Source organism: Drosophila gunungcola, unplaced genomic scaffold, assembly GCF_025200985.1.
Source record: "Drosophila gunungcola strain Sukarami unplaced genomic scaffold, Dgunungcola_SK_2 000001F, whole genome shotgun sequence".
NCBI lineage: Eukaryota > Metazoa > Arthropoda > Insecta > Diptera > Drosophilidae > Drosophila > Drosophila gunungcola.
Window position 1 is genome coordinate 9,259,556 of NW_026453197.1, and position 20,302 is coordinate 9,279,857.

The 20,302-nt window shown below is 41.9% G+C and overlaps 1 protein-coding gene across 1 annotated transcript in view; it reads left to right on the forward strand.

Moving 5' to 3' along the window:
• LOC128262938 (fibronectin type-III domain-containing protein 3A) overlaps positions 1–19,226 on the forward strand; it is a 62,569-nt gene extending 43,343 nt beyond the window's left edge. Inside the window, 4 exon segments of the mRNA XM_052997528.1 lie at positions 8,837–9,006; positions 14,016–14,472; positions 14,723–17,305; positions 17,308–19,226. Of these exon segments, the coding sequence (XP_052853488.1) occupies positions 8,837–9,006; positions 14,016–14,472; positions 14,723–17,305; positions 17,308–18,503 (4,406 nt within the window). The 3' untranslated portion in view covers positions 18,504–19,226.
• The last annotated feature ends 1,076 nt before the right edge of the window (positions 19,227–20,302 follow it).

The window sequence follows — 20,302 nt, forward strand, 5'->3', positions numbered from 1 at the left end:
CAGACCATAAAGTACATATATCCCACTGACCCAAATCTGGAGCGACACCTTGAAGGGTGGCAGGTGGAGCACCGGAACTCAACAGCTGAGCAAACATTTGATTTGGCTGCGGTTCAGTGGCGCTCAAACTGTGACAGGTGCAAATTGTTGAATTTCTGTCTGTCTGCGCGTCCTGTAGCACCTGTACTGGGTCACACACTCGACCACCCGCAGGCCCTTTTCCCCGGATCTTCCGGCTGCCATTTGTTTTCCTGCTGTTGCTGTTCTTGTTTTCCTGTCCAAGTTTTATTGGTCTGCGTCTGAGTTAAGTCTGTTTGAATATTCTTGTTGTCCTGGGGAGTTTTTCGATGTTTTGTCCTTGAAGTATCCTCAGTGGCTGCGGCCTTATAAATCTTCTTTTTGGACAAAATGGCGCAGCACGTAAATCGCCATAAGTATTGGTATGCGGTATGTGGCTATACATTTGGGGTCAAAACAATAGGCATTGTATTTTGGTAAATGTAATTTCAATTTTATTAAATAATGTAATTTGATATATTTTCTTTATCAATATAATTACATTGGTTTCCCATAAGAGGACAATGCAAACAAATTTTACTCAACTACCCTATTATTTTGACGACATCTGTAAACTTGATTCTTTGTCTTTGCTAGGGAAATAAATTATTTTCTGCTTCGAATCGTGTTGCCAACTAATTGTACCGCCATTTCGCTTACCTCACAACTCCTCCCAATTTGTTTTGCATGCGCTCAACAATTTATGAGCATTGCGGTTTAGAATAGTACTAGAAGAAATTCAAGAAAAAAGCGCAGCAGCAGCATCGTTTGTCGCGGCATAAATAAAATTAATTATTCAGTCAAAAAGGCAATGGCTTTGGCTACAGCAATGGCAAAATGGCCAGCTGGCAAAGTCCACAAAATCCAACGATACAAACCAAAGCCGTAAAAGTCAAGAACAACAGCGAATTGAAATTTAAGTGCCGGCAAAAGGCAAAAGTCGTGGTCTTAAATACGCTCGACGGGGATGGGGGACTAAAAGGTATTTTTGCTTGAAAGAAGCAACAATTATTTATCCGAGGGCCAACAAATATTTATCATCTGAAGAGGGGTTAATTTACACAATAAACAATGGTATGAATAAGAAAGATCAGCTTTTATTAAAGTATTCGCTTTTTAACTTACATTTTACCAACCCTTTATGAATAAATCGTTATAAAATTTGATTTAATAAAACTGTCTTATGGATATAAACTGATATTTATATTTATATTATTATTATTTATATAGATATCCGAGAGTGAAATGACTTATCTTAAAGAAGCCATTCCAACAACTAATTTATAACCATTAGGGTAAAATCCAGCTGAATCCTACTTGTCCTTCCCTTTCGCTCAAAGTATCGCCCGTTGATAATGAATCTTGTATACATATAAAAATTACTCCTCTTGAAATCGTGAAACACCCCGTCTCCTCCTAAATAAGTTAACAAAACAACGGGTTAAAACAAAGCTAGCCATAGATAAAGAGAAAGGAAATGAACAAACAACGGTTAACCTATAGCCTGACAGGGGACCACGCCCCCAGTCTTAGTAACCGCCCCCTTTCTGTGCAGTCAAGTAAGTGGGAGAAAATTAATTACGCACGCTTTAAATTTGATTTCATTTGTTTTCGTTCCGACAGTTCCTTTAGGTTCGCTTAACTATACTTGGAAAAAAAGAGTATATTAATAGTTGAATTATTTAAATAATGTCCTATTATTTTTTAATAAAAATAATTACTTTGTAATTAAAGTCACTTTAAAATAACGACATTTGGCATGTTGAATGCATAAGTTTAATTTTCACAGCATACATTAAGGCAAAATATAAAACTTATTGATTGTAGAACTTAAATCTATAACAATGAAATACAGTTTTTATTTTAAATATTATAAAATTTTTACAGTTAAACAATGTTTTATTTTATATTATTATATTGTTCATCCTTAGGCTCCAATTTTAAAACTTATAATTGGGCGCAATACCTAGCAAAATAAGTATTTTAAAACATGGCTTTCTTAAGGATTTTGAGCAGAGTGTACTACTTTTTCACTCGTTTCTTGGCCACCCACTTTACCATCTTTTTTGCCTCGTTTCTGGCCTTTCGCCTTCTCTCGGTTTTGGTCATTCGTCTTCCATTTCGTGTTTTAATGAGCTTCATGCGCCACACGCTGATTTCGCTTTCTTCACTTTTTTCTCTCTTTTGTTTCGCTTTGGCTTGTTATTATTATTTGTTTCTTCTTTTCCACTTTTGGTTCTCCCCTCTCTTTTCCACTTGGTAATATTTAATTTTTGTTTTTTTCCCTATCCGCTCACTGGCAAATTGCAAATTGCGGGTTAGCATTTCTTAATGTCAATGCCATTGTAGCGGGCAGAAGAAGAGAATTACTCAAATGAGAGTTGGGGGTGATACAGGGGGCAGAAAGAGGGGGCGCCGAATTAAAAGAGCAGAACGAAATTGGCGAACTCTCGACAGTAACGAAATCTCACACTGGAAAAAATTTTAATTTACCTTTGAGGTACTTATTGGCAACAAATCTTTTTCAAGTAAAACATTGATATATGTACTTTAGTACTAAAGGCTTAAATTTAACTAACGGCTTAAAATTTGGTTTCGATTTTGTCGTTTTTTTTTTAACTGAAAAAAATAAATAAAGATAATTTATCTAAGGACTATTCAAGCGTAATTTTGATTAAAAAAAGGAATTTTTTCCCATGTAGACGCCCTGGACAGAACAACGAAATTTCAGCTTTTTTCCCATTCCTTTCTTTTTTTGGCTTAAGTGGGCAAGTTAATTGAATTGGAGCTTATGCGAGGGGGTTGGCGGTGGGTGGAATACAGACCATACTAATTGTTAATTGCTCGGAGGGGGTTGGCCTAGAAGAAGAAACAGCAACAGCCAGAAGCTCTGCATGCATTTATGGTAATGCGAAAGGCGAACGGCAAACGTCGAAACAAACCAAAAACCCAGCGGGTGAAGAAGTTGAAGTGCCGATGAGAAACAAAAGTGCAACAAATTGAAAGTGTTAACGATTGTGGCTAGGATTGCCCGAAGGGGGTTTTACCACGAATAATTAAGCATGCTGATTAAGTGGGGCCATAATTAATGTCGAGCGGTTTGAGATGAAATAAAACCCCGAGGATGCAAAACAAAAGTTTAATAAACTTGGCGATTCGTTAAAGGATTTATATGTTTAAATATTTGATTTAAAGGAGAAAAGATTAAGGATATTTGAAATGCTTTAGCCAAAATATCGTAAAATTGGAGTAAAACTATAATAATAAGTTAATTAAAGCCTTTTTTAGCTTTTTTGGCACGTGCCAGGTGTGTGTAATCTTAAGCCCATTAATTATAGTTTCAGTTTAAAGGCATTTAAAACAATTAATTTCCGACTCATTTCAGAAGCAAGTAAATCCCTTAAACGGTCCGCCTTAACATCGCTTACCTTATTGCTTGCCCCCCGACTCCTGAAAACCCCACAAATCGGTATAAATCTCGTAACTAAACCGAAAATACGCGCCATTAGCCCCGCCAACCACCTGATACATTATGCACCTGATACGGCCAAGACATTAATTTAAAGCCAGCAAGAAAGCCCTCTTTTATCCTTACTCAATTTGGCTGGAAAAGACAAAACCAATAAACCAAATGCTGACTAACAGCCTTGTTCATGCCACAGACGAAGGTCAGAGGGCGGGTTTTTGGGGGTGGAGCCTTGGTTTATCGCTCAGACAACGCGCAATTTTTCGTTTTAATAACAATATTTACTCATCATAAAGTATAAATGAAGGCATAATGTGTTGACGGGCTCTATATATACATATATATGCAGACATAATATGTATATCCGCTGGCAAATGGATGTGGATGCGTGGGTGTTGCTGCGGCGGTCACAGCTGGCACCCACTTTTCCCTTGGCTGCTGACACGAAAATTTCACGGCTGTTTCAACGCGTTTCCTGTTTCCTTTTTTTTGTTGAGCCATTTTGTCGTTGTCTATGAGGACTTCACTTAGGTGACATACAAAAAGCCAATATTTGCATCACGGGGAGGAAAAATTGTACAGAGGCTGTGTGTTTGCCTCGTCAAGATATTGGAAATTCAAATAAACAACCAGCAGTCAGGACACTGAAAAACTGCAGCGAAGGCGTGTCAAAAGAAGTTATAAAAGTAAATATTAACAGTTATATTGAATAACTTATTCAAAGGATTAAGTTATAAACAAAGAATTTGCAATTCGAAAACAAAAAAGCTATTAATAAGCTTTTAAAGTATTTGAAAACGTAAACCTCTCTATAAAAGAACAAAAACACAATTGTTCGCTCAGTGAATCGTCGAAACGAACGTGCGACACGTGCAGACTGGCAAATGAAGCTGGGTGGCGCCACCCCATCTCCCGAACCACGTCCCCTGAAAAAAAGTCTTTACCATTTTCCTTTTTTTTCCTCTGGCTTCTCCGTCCCCTCGACAAACCATCAATCAATGAGTCTTAGAGCATTTTGTTGCCATAGATTTGTGGGCAATCGTTTAACAGGGCGTATGCGCAATTAATGCAATGTCGCTGACTAAATGAAGAGAACTCTTTAAGAAATTTTTTCAACGAGCTTTCCATGTTGGAATTTGTGAACGTTCTGCTCTAATTGCATTTTGCGAAAGCTATTTAGAGTCTTGTTTTTTTGCTGTATTTTGTTTCATCATAATTACCGAGATAATTGCGCACGCATCGTTAATTGGAGATGAGTTAAGAAGAAAAGAGGGACTCAAAGGGAAACTGAGAATTGGAAAAAGAGGGAGACACGCAATTACCTTGAGATGGAAAAGTGAGATAAGTGAGGAAAAGTGTTGATTATAATGAGCCAGCTAACCGCAAATTGGTCCAGATTTGGTGGGTAATTATTGAGAACATCAAAGTGAGAAAAGGCAAGCCCCCGGGAATTGGCTTTTCCAATCAATATTATAATATCAAATTGACACCCCTCGAGAAATCATTTGCATATCCTCCAATCCAAAAGAATCATAAATCAAGCTCAAGACAATCGAAAGTTTATTCAACTCCCTGGGCATTCATCAAAAGGAAAACGTGGATGAGAATAATTTATAAAATATTTATATAATAAGATAAATTCCTCGTCAATAACTCACTTGAACATATCAAGCAACATATTCAATCCGTGGCAATGTCTACTTGAATTTCCCCAATCAAAGTTTTGCTTTTGGCCAACCGAATTGTTATTAATTTTATAGACATTTGGCGCGTGTTTTGCGTGTGCGTGCTGCCGACAATCGAAACAGTCAGACAAAAGCCCTGACCCCTGACCCCGACCGCTGACTAACTGAACAAATGACAGACTGAGGGCAGGAGAATGGGAAGCCAAGTGGTTCAACAATGCGTAACAGCAGGAAAGCAATAACAATTTGCAATTAGCCCAAACGCGTTTGAGCCGCAACTTTATTTTGACACTGTCTGCCAACGGAATGGGTGGTGTTAAAGGGGGCCAGAAGGGGGTTAAGGGGCGCAGACGACAAGGCCAACCCAGAAAATTAAAGTGGAAGATGATCTAACGAGAGTTGGGGTTTAAAGGTAGGAAATATGATTAGGTCCATTCGAACTATTCATATTTACAATTGATAAGAGTATAGATTGTAGATAAATTTATAAAAAACTATAAGGCCTAAGAACATATTTGTTAAAAGATTTTTAAAATATTTATTAGTGACAATTTAGTTAATATAATCTAAATAAATATAATCTTAGAACTAGTTAAAAAGATTTAAACTAATTTTCTGCTAAACTCCATGAAGCCAAAAATATTTAAATTCCCTAGATAATTTTTAATCTTCTGAACACCTTATTTAACTTTTAACCAACTTCACTTTCCTTGGCGAAAGCTCCTCGGCGAGAGTCCCAACCCCAAATCGCGTCTTAAGCAGTTTAGCATTAATTAAGTTTGAGAAGAAGTTGCAGACATTCGCGGGGAAACACCGGGGAGATTTAGTCGCTGAAGTATAGTACTTAATTTAACTGTCTGTCTGCTGGCCATGTGATAAGCTATAGCCCGCCAGTGGCCAACCCTCTTTCGCCTAACTAATTGCTGCCTTTTAACACTTGAGGGGAAATTTACTTGCCAACTATCTCGCTCTTTGAACGGTGTGCATTTCCTGGCCAGACTATCTTCTCCGGCCCTTAAAGACCCCCATTTCCTCCCTGTGAAAAAGACCTCCGCCTCCACCTCCACTCACCGAATGATTAACTGCATTGGGTGGTGAACAAAAAGGGGGAAAACTCTTGGTTTCAGTTTATCAGCCATCATCGGTTTTCTGTCGCATTATGCGTCAGCGCACTAAACCAACATTTTTACACCTAAGAGCAGATCAAGAGACTCCGGACAAATGGACTGCGGACAAGTCTAGTCATTTCTGCCGGCGGATGGCATTTAACGCTTGATCGAACGGCGGGGCCCAGCATTTTCGGCCTCAATGAGTGCGAGACATGGCTAAGCGTATTAGCAGCCGCATTACCGTTAAGTTTACAGTTTAACTATTAAAGCGAAAGCGGGGGAATTCCCTCCCACATGCGACCACACGATAACCACCCCCCAATCCATTAGCCGGCATTACGCATACGCCGCGTGGTGTACATAAAAAATGCAACTCTGCATTGTTTAGCCAGCCAAACTGAACAGAAGGCGCAAACAAAACAAAAAAAACTAAAAGGCACGGAAAATGCTGCGAAACAAAAAAAAGTATAGAAGTGGGAAAATGTGAAAAGGGGCCACAAGTGGGCGTGGCCACGTTCCTTCTACGTGCCTGGGCATTCAAAGTGCAATGCTGCAGCTGGGAATCGCATTTTAACCCATCCATATTGATGTGCAAACATGGAATGCATTTTATGATGAACATGGATTTCTGAATAATTTTTTTTCGGCTTGATTTTAAATATTTATGGGTATGGTGAAGCGTGGGAATTAAAGAAAGCGGTGTTAAGTGAGGCAAATATTTAATATTTATTGGTGCAACCTTCGTTAAGAATAAACAGAAAAACATTTATATTTTGTATATTTTAAACGACCAAGCTATTTTCAATACAATACAATAATAATTCAATTATTCCGCCTCAATAACGGTTTTATCAAACAAGTCATTCAGTGCCGCCTTATCATTTATCAAACCGAATTATGCGCTAATCTCGACCAGACATCGTCCGTTAACAAATGTTTGCTCATTCCCAATCTTTAGCTTCTTCCATTATTTTCTTCGTCGCAATGCAGCCAAAAAAGATGGAGGCAAGCAGAGGAGGAATAGAATTGAAAAGCAATACAAATCCACAAATCAAAATATATCTGAATTGTTTGAGAGGGCAACTTTCGGGGCGGTCTGCTGTCATCTATTCTATGGCAATGACATGCGACAACGTTGCAGTTGAAATGGATCCCCAGATGACATGGAATGGAAATGGAAATGGTAGTGGAATTGGAAGTTTTAGTATTAGTATTATCCCCCGGCCCAATCCCTCGTCCTAATGACAGTGGCGAAACCAGAGCCCGAAACAGATCCAGACAATGCTGAGGCTATGATTCTGATTCCGAATCCGATGCCCTGCCAAGAATCCCGAAAACTTCGTTTATTCACCCCTCTAGGTCGCTCGCCATTTCTCGATTTTTCTCTCCACGAAACGAGGCTGCCAAGAATTGTTTGCTCTAGAGATTTCTATGTTTCCAACACATTTATTAAAGCCAACTATCGAGAGGACGGGGGCAGTGCAGTGCCTATGACAGGAGGGGAGCGGGGAATGGCCGGTTGGATATTAATCATCGGGCAGACTTAAATTGCAAATGAAATCGGAATTGGGCAACGGTGCGTATGCGTATCGTAGTTGAGTAGTTCGAGGCGACAAGGGAGCCAGAAATTGGCAGACTCTGTCAAGCATTTTGCTGCAGCAAACACAAACATACATATTCAAATGTATGCACTGTGAGAATAAAGTTTGAATGTTAGAGAAAATAATATATAATTTTAATGTTCTGTTTATTTAATAATGCTGTTGTTCTTTTAAAATTACCCTCACATACAGAATTTTGTGAGAAAATTTTAAGACATTATTAATTACAATTTACTATTTCAGTACTTGCCACTAAAATATTAAAACTTAATTAAAATTCTAATACAGAAATATTATTATATTAAAAAAATTGAAAAATTGTTTAAGGTAATGGTTTAAATAAACAACCTGTAAAAAATAATGTATGTTTTTTCTTTCTGCCGTATTAAAGTTTTAATGTTTATAATAAGCTCGCATTTCTAAAATGCCGGATAAAAACTATTTTAATTTTCTACTAAAATATTTATAAATATCTACTGATAAAAGAAAGAAAATATCTACTCAGAGATAACAACTGAGTTCTTTGCTGTGGAAATATATTTGCACACATCCACAAAAAGAATGAAAGAATGCTAGAGAGATATCCATTAAACAAACACAGAGAAAATCGCCGCTGACATAAAGCAGCAATGGCTGTCCTGGCAATGTCCTGGCGCTTCCCCCTCCTCTTTCCCACCACCCCTTCGTCCCTGCGCCCGCGTGTCTCGCTGTCGCCTCGCTGGCGCCAGCTGTCGCCTGCTTTAACTTGTGCCCTCATACATGACTATATATTTATATATACATATATATATATATGTGTGTGTGTGTGTGTACTATATTGTATCTGCGAGATACTCGCACTAGCACACATCATCAGCATATTGCCGGTTGGTAGAGAATCTTAAGTAATTTGTCCCCCATTTCGCTCGTTACTTGCAGGTCCCGCCGTTCAGATGGTGTCCCAGAACCGACCACCGCCCCCGATGCCGGTGCCCGTCCAGGTGCCGCAGTACGTCAACGAGAACGGAACGCTGACCCACGTGATGCTCTCGCCGCAGCAGTACCAGCAACTGCATCCCGGCCAGGGACATCTCCATCCAGCGCCCTTCGTAAGTGACCTTTATTATTGTTCAAAGTCTTAGCAGAATCTTCCCATTGTTTTGAATATTTCTAAGCTTAAAGCTTAATTAAATACTGTTTTCAAAGCGGTGTAAGTGAATAGATTTTTCGTTCGGTGGTTCAGGGCAATTTTAAATATCAAACCAAATCATAATCTTCAAACGGATATTGTAAAACATTTTTATAATCTAAGAAAAGATCGAAATATGTATAAAACTAACATTTAAACAATTACTTAGTTTTTAACATTTTTAAGCAGAGTTTTATGAAAATTACTTTCAGTTGATCGGCCAAAAAAATTCAAAATGAAAATATGCACCGAAACTTCCTGTAAAATAATTTATTGATACTGATGTACCCTTCAAAGTGAATCGGAAAATAGCAAACAAACGGCAATTGAATTGATAAAGCCATAGCCCTATCGGAAAGGGAAGAGTGTATGTCATTTCCATCCGATTGGCGGGACTTCCTCCGCTTATCAATTAATTGACAGCTAATTGAGCGAACAACCAGTAATCAGCAGCAATAATACCCGATGCTTATTCGATTTTCGAACGAAACTTCCATTGGGGGCGTCTGTAAATATAATTTATTGACCAAATGTCGCCGTATGCGGCAAACAAACCGGGTTGGATCCGGGTGAAGCTGTTCCAGGAAAACTGAAAACTATTCAATTGCAACCAGACTCGTGCTAATGCATTATGAAACTGAACCGGCCTGAAACAATGGCTAAAATGGGTAAACTTTTACCTAAACAATAACAACAATTACAGTAAAGTTTAAACAAAAACAAAAGCGAAAAAACAGTTGGCCAGCTGTCGGCGCTTTTGCATTTATAATTTATTTATTTATCGGTTGGCTTAAGTTTAGTTTTTCAACTGCAGTATCGTTTTGTTTGCCTGCCTTTCTCCTAAAACCGGGAAATTCGCGAGGGGCGGAAAAGTGTGAAAATTGCATAACTAATTAGTCCATTTCGCACAACTCCAAAGTCCCATTTGCATTGGTCAATTTCTGACTCACTGTGCGCCAATATTTGAATAGCAAATGCATTCTGGAGGTGGTTTATTTGCCGTCTGAATTTGTTTCATTGCATTTCGCGAGCTGTCATTTAGGCGTGAGCTTTGACAATCGTTCTGCGAAGACATCTGCCCAGAATGCTAATTAACCAGTTAGTTGTGTTTGCCAACTGAGACGGGGGAAAATGCGGTTGATCGCCAAGTAACTGTTAGTGTTCTATTTAAGTGGTTTTTTTCTGTGAACTGCTAAAAGTTAATTTTCAAAATTGCCTCTATTGAGTTTAAGTGAGTTTATTAATTTAATTTTTTTAAATTTATTTGGCTTATACAAAATATTAATTCAGGAATTATACTTATCAATTGATGGCTTTTAAATTTATAGTAAAATGACTGGATGGAAATTCCAACTATTAAAATATATTTTTTATAGTGTGATAAAAACTTGCACGTACAGACAATTAAAATTGTATGTAATATATATAATCTGTTCTTTTTTTCTGATGGATGGTGGTCTTGGATTAAGTGTTCATTTTATTTTTAAAAATTTATAAAATAATTTTAATCATGCTTGGGCTCTTTCTGATCTTATCCACTTTCCAAATATTTATTTTTGTTATTTCCGACCATACTTTATTTATATTGAAATTTAATTTAATTTGACTGCTACAAATTGCAGTCATTTGGATTTATTTTCGCATTTTTAGGCCCATTAACATGCGGAACTAGTTCGCTCCCATGGTGATGACCAAGTTCATAGTCTGGGCCGCATTCCATTCAAATTGCCTCGCTAATTTGCAAAATGGCAACGAACAAAAAAAAAACTCTTGTTAACCAAAGCAGATGAGCGTTACCCATTCACATCACGTTTTAAGCCCCCATCTGTTGCTCCCGTCGCCACTTATGTCTAATAATTTAATAATAACAATTGCATTGTACAGCATAAACATTCCCATCATCTCTTTTATGTGCAGAAATTGTTAACAAAATTCGAGGCGAAATTGAAATATTTTTATTTTCATAGCGGGAAATCGTTGACCAAAGAGCGGGAGATGGCTCGAAAGCCCCAAGTTCGTGACTTGTCCTGGCCCAGACTATCAATCCGGTTGTGGACTAGCGTCTAGCGCAATTTAAATTCTATTGCCCAACTACCCCCTGCGGTTTAGCCCCACCACTCGCTGTTATTTATTGTATTATTATCAATATCTCAATTAAAATCCGAATTAAGTGTATTGTGATTTGTATAATTCAATTGATTACGCGCTTTTCTGGAGTTTTTAATTTACTGACACTTTGAAGCTGATTTATTTGAATACTGTAGATGAATAAACTTAACGGGCTTTAAATATTTTGATCTATTAAATAAACGTTAAATTAATTTTAATGTTTATGAGACCAAAAAATGTTTTATGTGACAAATATTTTAATAATCATTTCTTAATAATGGAGCAATTTCTTAGAGTTTTAAGTTTTTAATAAGCCGGAACTATGAACATAGGCTTATGCTACAATATTGACTTTTGTATAGCTGCAAATATTTTTGTTTTTGAAAAATGTTTTCGTTTTTAATTTTGGAGTATTTAAACGAAGTGAAAGGCTTAAAACTATTTTTTCAACTGCTAAACTGTCAGGCTAAAAATACAGCCGTTTTGGCTGACTTAGCTCCCTTTATTTGCATAACAATTTGTAGAGGATAGCTGTTGTTTTACCTAAAGTTTGTTAGTGCAAGCCATTAAATGTTGCTGGTTGCTGGTCGTGCCCGCTGCTGGCTACATTGCTGCTCATGACTTTTAATTGAACTCCACTTGAGCTGAACTTTGCTGTCACATTTTTACATAACCCGCCATTCCTAATGCCGTTTTTGCAGTGGAAAACTTGATTTAATGCAGCGCCAACAACTTCATCCGCCTCGGATTCCAGCTTGGACACATGTGGCTTCGTCACGCTTTGTTGCTGAAATGAAAGTGCCGGCGGTGGCTGCTCGACTGACTCCGCCATTCCGACTTGACTGACTGAGGCTGAATTTTCCTTGACTTAATTAACAATTTACTGCCACCATACAAAAGAAACACACACTCGAGCCCACACGGCAAGAGTTTAGACAATTTTCAGTGGGGTTTTTTAAGCTTAGGTCGACCAAAAAACAAAAAAAATCCTTTAAACTGTCTTACAAAAAACTAATTTAAAATTTAAAACACTTTTAAATTTTAGAAGAAAATTGATTATACAATATTTGTGTAGATTTATAAAATTGTGAGAGCTGGCTTAAAAGTATAAAATATAAGCTTATTTTGAAATTAGGTCCGAATTTCAATGTTTAATTGTTGGTTCTAATATTCTAAGGTAATAATGATTAAAGTTAAAGCTTTCAAAATAGTATCCCCCACAAAACCCCCTTTAGTGTAAGCCCCTGGTTGAAACACATTGAAATTCGCACACATCACCTTACAAATGGCAGTTTCCGCTTGTGTGTTTATGTTGAAATGTTTATAATTTGATTGTATGCTAATTTGCATAGTTATGCAACTTGAGTCGAGCACTCGAAATAACGGTATCTGTCGCACCATTAAAACCGAAAGCGAAACCAAAACTCCCTCGCAGAACAAGTTATAATCTTCTTTGTGCTTTTTTTTATTTTCCATTTGTTAATCCGTCTTCTTTTGTTCTCCTTTATTATTTCTGTTGTTTCAAGCATAAACCGCTAAAAACTCATTAACTTTGACCCATATTTTTGGCTTTTCATAGTTTATGACCATCCTAAAAGAACCGTGGAATAAAACGTTTTAAATTGCACAACGTATAAAGCCAACTTTGTACATGTAAAAACGTAAAATTAGTGTAATTTAGCGAAAGTCATTTGCAACAGTTTTGCAGGATTTGGTGAGCCAAATTATCAATCATCAGATAGGCCACTTAAGTAATTTTTAGTTAATATATGTAGCATGCGGGCGTGGCTAATTGCCCATTGCCCATATACCGCAAAAGCAATTTATTTTATGACTTGCTGGCGAAATCGTTTGAGTCGAAAATTCGGCTCAAACATTATCAAACCTGTGCAGCTAATAAATATCTTTTAGAATTGCACAAGGCGCCAGATTTGACACCTAAATAGTAATAATTTATTGTATCAATTTTGAAATTTAAAAAATAAATAATAATTAATAATAACTTCTTCTTTGAGCTTTGTTAAATAATTTCACTTGCATGTTGATTAAGCGGTTTAAAGAAGTATTCCATTAATAACATACATATATTTTGTGATATTTAAAAATGTTTTTGAAGAAGTTACTAGCATTAATATTGTTTAAAAATAAATTTAAACTTTTGAAGATATATATTGAGATTAAAAAAAGGCAATATTAATTTCAAATTCTTGCGCCGAGCACTCTCATAATCAAAGCTGATAGTTACGACACTTGAGTGTTTATTGGTTCACTCTAAAAATACTGTTAGTCACCAAAATGGTTTAAGTCAAAGCTAAATTTAAACCGTAATTCCAAACCAAGGATTGCGACTGCGATTCTGCTTGTTTTAAAATACCAAAGGTATTATTTAGTCCATTCTAATCATTTACTTAAATTTATTCTTAAAGGAAACATTGCAAACGTTTCAGTTGTTATTTAAAATTACTCGGGTTAACTTGTTCCTAAACTAAATCAATGCAACTAAAGAAAAAGCCAAAGGAATTGATTGCGCGAAAGAAACGTGGCCATTTTCGGGGTCAATTCTGTGAAAGATAAGAATGCGAAAATCAATTATGTAGTTGTTATCAGTTAGTTTTTTTTAGTCGGCGTGTTTTTGGTGGCGAGATATTATTAGCCAACGTGTTAAATGTTGACGTGGTATTTTTAAAAATATATTCTCTCAATGAAACGGAAATGGAGGTGCCCAAGAAATCGGGAAAAACGTTGCTTATCAAAGTAATTGCTTAAAACTTATCCTAGTGTTCTACAGAATTGTTTAATGTAATTTCAATTGTTTTACAGATAAGCGCAAATGGCACTTCGCATTTCTACACCCCAGTGGCGGGCTATCCTGGCCCAGGACCTGCTGGCAATGGGCCACCACACTATCACTTGCCGGCACCACCGCCGCCGCAACAGCAGCAGCCGCAGCAACAACAACCACAGCAGCAGGCGCCCCAAGGAGCACCCCCTCCACAACAACAACAACAACAGCAGCAGCAGCAGCAGGTGGCACCAACTTTGGTCCAAGGAGCACCAAATGCAAGTGGAGGAGGTCAGGCAGCAGCCCAGCAAACAGCACCACCCACTGGAGCAGCCAGCCACTCGCACGCCCACTCGCACACCCACTCACACGCCCACTCGCACACACACCCCCAGCCACACCCACATTCCCCGTCGCCGCCCAACTACCGCGATGAGCGGAGCCAGCGGCAGCACAACAAGCTGCTCAGGAAGCTGGAGAAGCAGCGGGAGTCCAGTAAGTACACCGATTCCAAAAGGACCCTATGTACTTAATTCGCTTGGCCAGGGTATGACTTTATTGTTTGACTGTTTAGTGTCTCTAAAATAAATTTTATTGTACTATAATTTTATAGTTTAGTTACAACTTGTAGCCTAAATGAAGCTATTAATGTGCATAATATAAAAGACCTAAGCTGAGCGAATTACAGAATCATCCATTTCTGACCCCATCAAAATTTGTACTAATAAATTCCATTCTCGTGCAGATCCTCCGCATTCGCCATCTCCGCGCCGTGCCAACGAACTGAATGGTCACAATAATAGCAACATTCCTCTGGGCGTGCCCCTGCCCGCCCACCTCAGCAGCCACCTGCACATGGCCAACCATCAGGGACGTCGCCTGCCGCAGCAGCAACAGCAGCAGCACCAGGTGCAGACCCACCAGGTACCGCAGCAGGCACAGCCGAGGAACGGCAACCCGCAGCGAATGGGCAGCAGTGTGGGCGGGGCCAGTTCCGTGGGAACCTCCGAGGACGGCGAGGATAACTCCAGCCTGGCCGGCGAGGATGAGGAGGACTACCAGGCCTCCATCGTGGAGCAAATCTCAGCCATTGAGAAGCCCGAGGTGATAGATGTGACCTCGCGGGCGGCCAAGATCATCTGGGAGAGTCCGGCCATAGCGGATGCCTTGACGGTGGACATGCGACAGCTGCGCTACCAAGTGCTCCTCTGTGATTCCGGGAAGCAGTGCAAGTACAAGAGTCTGTACCGCGGCGAGGCCTACGAGTGCATTGTGCAGGATCTGCAGCCTGGCCAGGACTACCTGGTTCGCTTGCAGGTGCACTACCAGAAACTGGAGGGCACGGTCAGTGATCCCACGGAGTTTCGCACCCCAGCCTGTGAGCCCGACCAACCGCCGCCCCCAAAATTGGTTTCCCGCACCAAGAGCTCCATTAATCTGCGATGGGCTGCTCCGGCAGCGAACGGAGCCAGCATCCAGCACTATCTGCTGGAGTACGATGAGGGCAGGATGGCGGGCGGACAGCCGCAAAAGTTCGTGGAGCTGGCCAAGATCAAGGCCAAGCACTATGTCATTGGCAAGCTGCAACCCACTACAGTGTACAGTTTCCGCTTGGCGGCGGTCAACGAGGCGGGTCAGAGTCCCTATTCCCCGGTGGCCAGCTACAGCACTGCCGGCAATCCGCCGCCAGTGCCCAGACCTCCGCAGCTGCTGGCCAGCAGCTCCAACACCCTGAAACTGGGCTGGGAGCGGCGGGCACAGGACGGAGACTTTCTGCTCCAAATGCAGGATGCGGAGTCGGGCCACGGCTACCTGAACACCTACAAGGGCACGGAGCTGCAAACGGAGTGCCTGCAGTTGCGGCGGGCCAGCAGCTATCAGTTCCGTCTGAGGTCCGAGAACGAGGCGGGCTTTTCGCCCTGGTCGCCGGAGGTCAGCTACCGCACCCTGGCCGAACGTCCTGGCCGACCTGGCAAACCGCATGCCAAGGGCAAGATCCATGGCACCCACTTCAAGGCCCGCTGGGATGCACCCGGCGATGCCGGCGGCGCCGAGATCCTTCGCTATCATCTGGAGCTGAGTGCCGCGGGTCCGGCCTTCGAGAGGATCTACAGTGGCGGCGAGACGGAGGCCATGTGCGAGCGTCTCCAGCCGGGCACCACCTACGCCCTGCGGGCCTTTTGCGAAGGTCCTGCGGGTCAGAGCCCGTATTCCGACATCGGACACGTTACCACGGAGGCGGTGGCGCCGTCGGCCCCGCCCCCACCGCACTGCAGTGATCCGCCCTCGCCCTACGCCGCCCTCCTGAAGCTCCAGCATCCGGAGTACAATGGCGGAGCACCCATCCTGGAGTTCGAGGCGCAGATGCGACGGTTGGAGCAGGTGCAGCCACCGCAGTTGGTGTACCGCGGCAAGCAAGCCTACTTTGTGGCGCAGGACCTGACACCGGGTGGCATGTACGAGGCCCAGGTGCGGGCCATCAACCGCATTGGTGCCGGCAACTGGTCCCAGTGGATGAGATTCACGGCGGCCGCCGCTGCGCCCGGTGTGCCCGAAGAGCTGCGCGTGCTGGTGAAGTCGGCCACCCATCTGGGGGTCAGTTGGCAGCCGCCGCTGCAGGAGAACGGTGCGCCCGTGACCAGTTACACCCTGAAGAGTGCCAGCCAGGAGAGGACGCTGGACGAGGAGACTGTGCAGGAGCAAGGAGCCAACAAGGAGCCGCCCAGCTCCGAGTTCCACAACTGCTATCAGGGAGCGCAGACCTGCGCCGAGCTGAGAAACCTCTCGCCCTACACACGCTACCATTTCCGCATCCAGGCGAGCAACTCGGCCGGCACGGGAACCTCCTCCGACGTGATAAGTGTGTGCACACCGGCCGCAGTGCCCGGGGCTCCGCAAATGCAGGGCTACGAGTTCACCGCCCAGGAGGTGACCCTCAACTGGACGCAGCCGGCGGCCCACGGCTCGCCCATCTGCTCCTACAACATTGAGTACGGGGAGCGGACCATCGCCACGCCGGATGCCTGTACACGGTATACGGTCAGTGGCCTGCTGCCCGAAACCGGCTACAAGTTCCGTGTGCAAGCGGTTAACGCCATCGGAGCCGGAGCCTTTAGTGCCTATGCCAAGCTGACGACTCAGCCGGCTCCTCCGGCCCCACCGCGCCTCGAGTGCAGCGGCGCCGGTCACAACTACATCAAGCTGAAGTGGGGCGAGAACGGAACGACCGGTGGCAAGCAGCCCGGCTCCAATCCGGGCAACACCGGCAATGGCGGCGGCGACTTCACCAAGTACTTTGTGGAGATGTACGTGGCCCGGGCGAAGCAGTTCAGGCCGTCTACTCCGGCACCAATTGCATGTGCAAGGTGCACAAGCTGCAGGAACGCAGCAGCTACACCTTCCGTATATATGCCCACACGGACAGGGCCGGCGATGGCGATTACTCGGAGGATTTCGTTTTCGAGACCTCGGCCACCCTGCCGGCGAACATAAAGCCACCGCGAGTGGTCCAAGAGGGCAGTGTTTGCCTAATGGAGCTGCCTGGCCAACTGGGCATGCAGCTCACCCTGGAGTGGCAGCACTCGAAGAACTCCTTCCAGGACCGCGTGGAGTACGAGCTGCAGTATGCGGTCTTGGGCGCCGCCGACTTGGAGGGTGAATCGCTGTCGCCGAAGGGTCGCAGCAGCAGTTCCAGCGGAAGCTCCAGCGGGGCTCCGGTTAATTTGGCCAACCAGGACTACAGGCAGTTGTATCGCGGCCCCGAGACCAAGTTCACCATTGACAATCTGGCCGCCGGCACTTGCTATCAGTTCCGCGTGTGTCCCGTGCGGATAGCGGCGGGCGGAGAGCTGCTGTACGGTCAGCCGTCGAGTCCGTTGCGCTACCAGGTGCCCAGTGAGCTGGACCCCAGCTCGGCGACCTGCCACCACCACCTGCACGGCTCCACGGCACCACCGGCGGCGGCGGCGGCAGTGGCCACCAGCCAGAGGAGCAGCCGCAAACTGTCGGCCGGCAATGGCTCGACCAATGGCCTGCACATGAGATCGGTGAGTGCGTCGGCCATCAGTGGAGCGAGCGGCGTGGGAGCGGACCCAGTGGCAATCGGACGACTGCAGCAGGAGCTGTCCGGCTTCAATGCGTGCGCAGATCCCCTGCATCACCACCATCATCATCACCACCACCACCATCAGCCGTGCGGCGGAGCCGGAGCCGGTGGAATGGCCGGGGCCACGGACTCGCACCACCAGCATCAGCACCACATGCACCACTCGCATCACATGCACCATGCCCACCATCCGCACACCGGCATGGGCGTCAGCTCCTCGAGTTCCAGCTCCTCAACGGCGGCGGCCATCTCCTCCAGCTTGGCCCAGGCGGGCGGATTAAGGCGGATCGTCGGTAAGCTAACTTCACTGTACTCCAATCGGCGGCGTCTGAGTGACCAACAAAAGGCCGTCTGCATTGTGGTCTCCTTCCTAGTGGGCACCTTCCTGGTCGCCATGCTCGTCAACATGTTGAGGGGCTAAATAAGTGGCGCCCAACGTGAGACCATAGGAATTTGTAGGCAAACGACAGGCGAAAATGAAAAAAAAAAAAAAAAAAAAAACAAAAATGAAACACTTTATGTCTCAAAAAAGTGATTTAAACCGTTAGTTGTAATTATGTATTTTTTATATATATACCGTAACAGAATCAAACAAAATCAAAACTGTATATTGTCTAATTTTAAACGAACGAAAAAAAAAACAGCAGAAAAGGAAATCAAAAATAGCGAAAAGAAAAAAGAAAGAGATGAGATGTAATGTGATGAGGTGAGATGAGATGAGAAGGCAAGCCCCCAATAATTGTATTAAATGTACACAAAACAAAACCACAACGTCAAACATTCACACAGCTAAATGTTAATAATGGTATTTACTAATAATATATATGTTGTCACAAAACGAAAGTCTAATCTCCATATGTGCTATAAACAAATGAGCAGCCAGCAAACAAATTGTAAGCCGTCAGCAGAACCGTAAGGCTCACCAGTACTTGTCAGACCTGTTCCGAAATGCTTCTCAAGCTGTTACTTTGTGTGTGGCGCCCATGCATTTGCCCTCCCCGGCGGGTTTTTGTAAAATTCGTGTATAATACGTGTAGAACTAGCATGTGGGGGCCTGGCCCCGCCCGCAGCCCAAGTTTTTTTACAAGACCCATTTTTGTAAAGTGTATTCCAAAAAAAGAAACCAACAAAGAAACAAACAAACGATTGTAGATAGCTGGTCAACAAATTGCACCAACTAAAGACACTCCTAAGTAGCTAAAAAGTAACCGAATTGTGAATGGTGGGGGGCGCTAAGGAAAGGGCGGAGGGCAAATGCAGAACGAATAATTAAACGAAAAGTATGAATTTATTAGACTACTAGCTACAAGTATTCAGTGCTGTATAATTGTTTTCCTGATCGCTCCAATCTACGCAGATATATATATATAAATATATATATATATATAAATATATATACAAACACATAGATATATGTAAAACTGCAGACGCTTCTTTCATTCTCACAACCTTTTTATACGAATTATAACACAATTTATTATAAACATATTATACGACAAGCAGAAATCGAGAAAACCAAGGCAACCCCAGTTGGGGCTGCTATATCCGCTGGCAATCCAACTGTTGCATTTCACAACTAAAACAACTAAATAAATTCAACCCGACACTTTTTCGTAGGCTGTCCCATGTGGCTATAGCAGCCCCCACTAGGCAAAGTGATTTATATTCCAATTATTATTATTTTTCTAATTAAATAAATTAAACTAAATGTAATTGTTTCTTTCCATAGCATTTAAAGTGAATTATACAAAACAGAATCTTATCTAAAAAATTATGAAAAATCGAAAAAAAAAAAATACACAAAACAAAACAAAACAAATGTTTGTTCATGTAAAGCATAAACATTTGCTTGATGCAAATTAAAAAAATTATATATATATATATATATATATATAAATAAATAAATAAATAAACTTAAATCAGAATCAAATGATAAATAAATGGAAATTATGTATGTTTCTATGTTTACAACTTATAAAAATTATTTGCAAAATATATATATATGAAACATTTAAAATAAATGCGATATACAAATATTAAAAATAAATCTTTTGTTTGTGTTTGTGGATTTTTCGTTAGGCTGGAAGGAATTTTTTTTTAGTTGTGAGTTTAATTTTGTAGGGTACTTTATAGACGTTAGCAAAAAATGTTCTTAACATTTTAGGGTTTTTATGTTGACTCATTCATTGTATCATCCTTTGTAAAACTGCAACATTTATT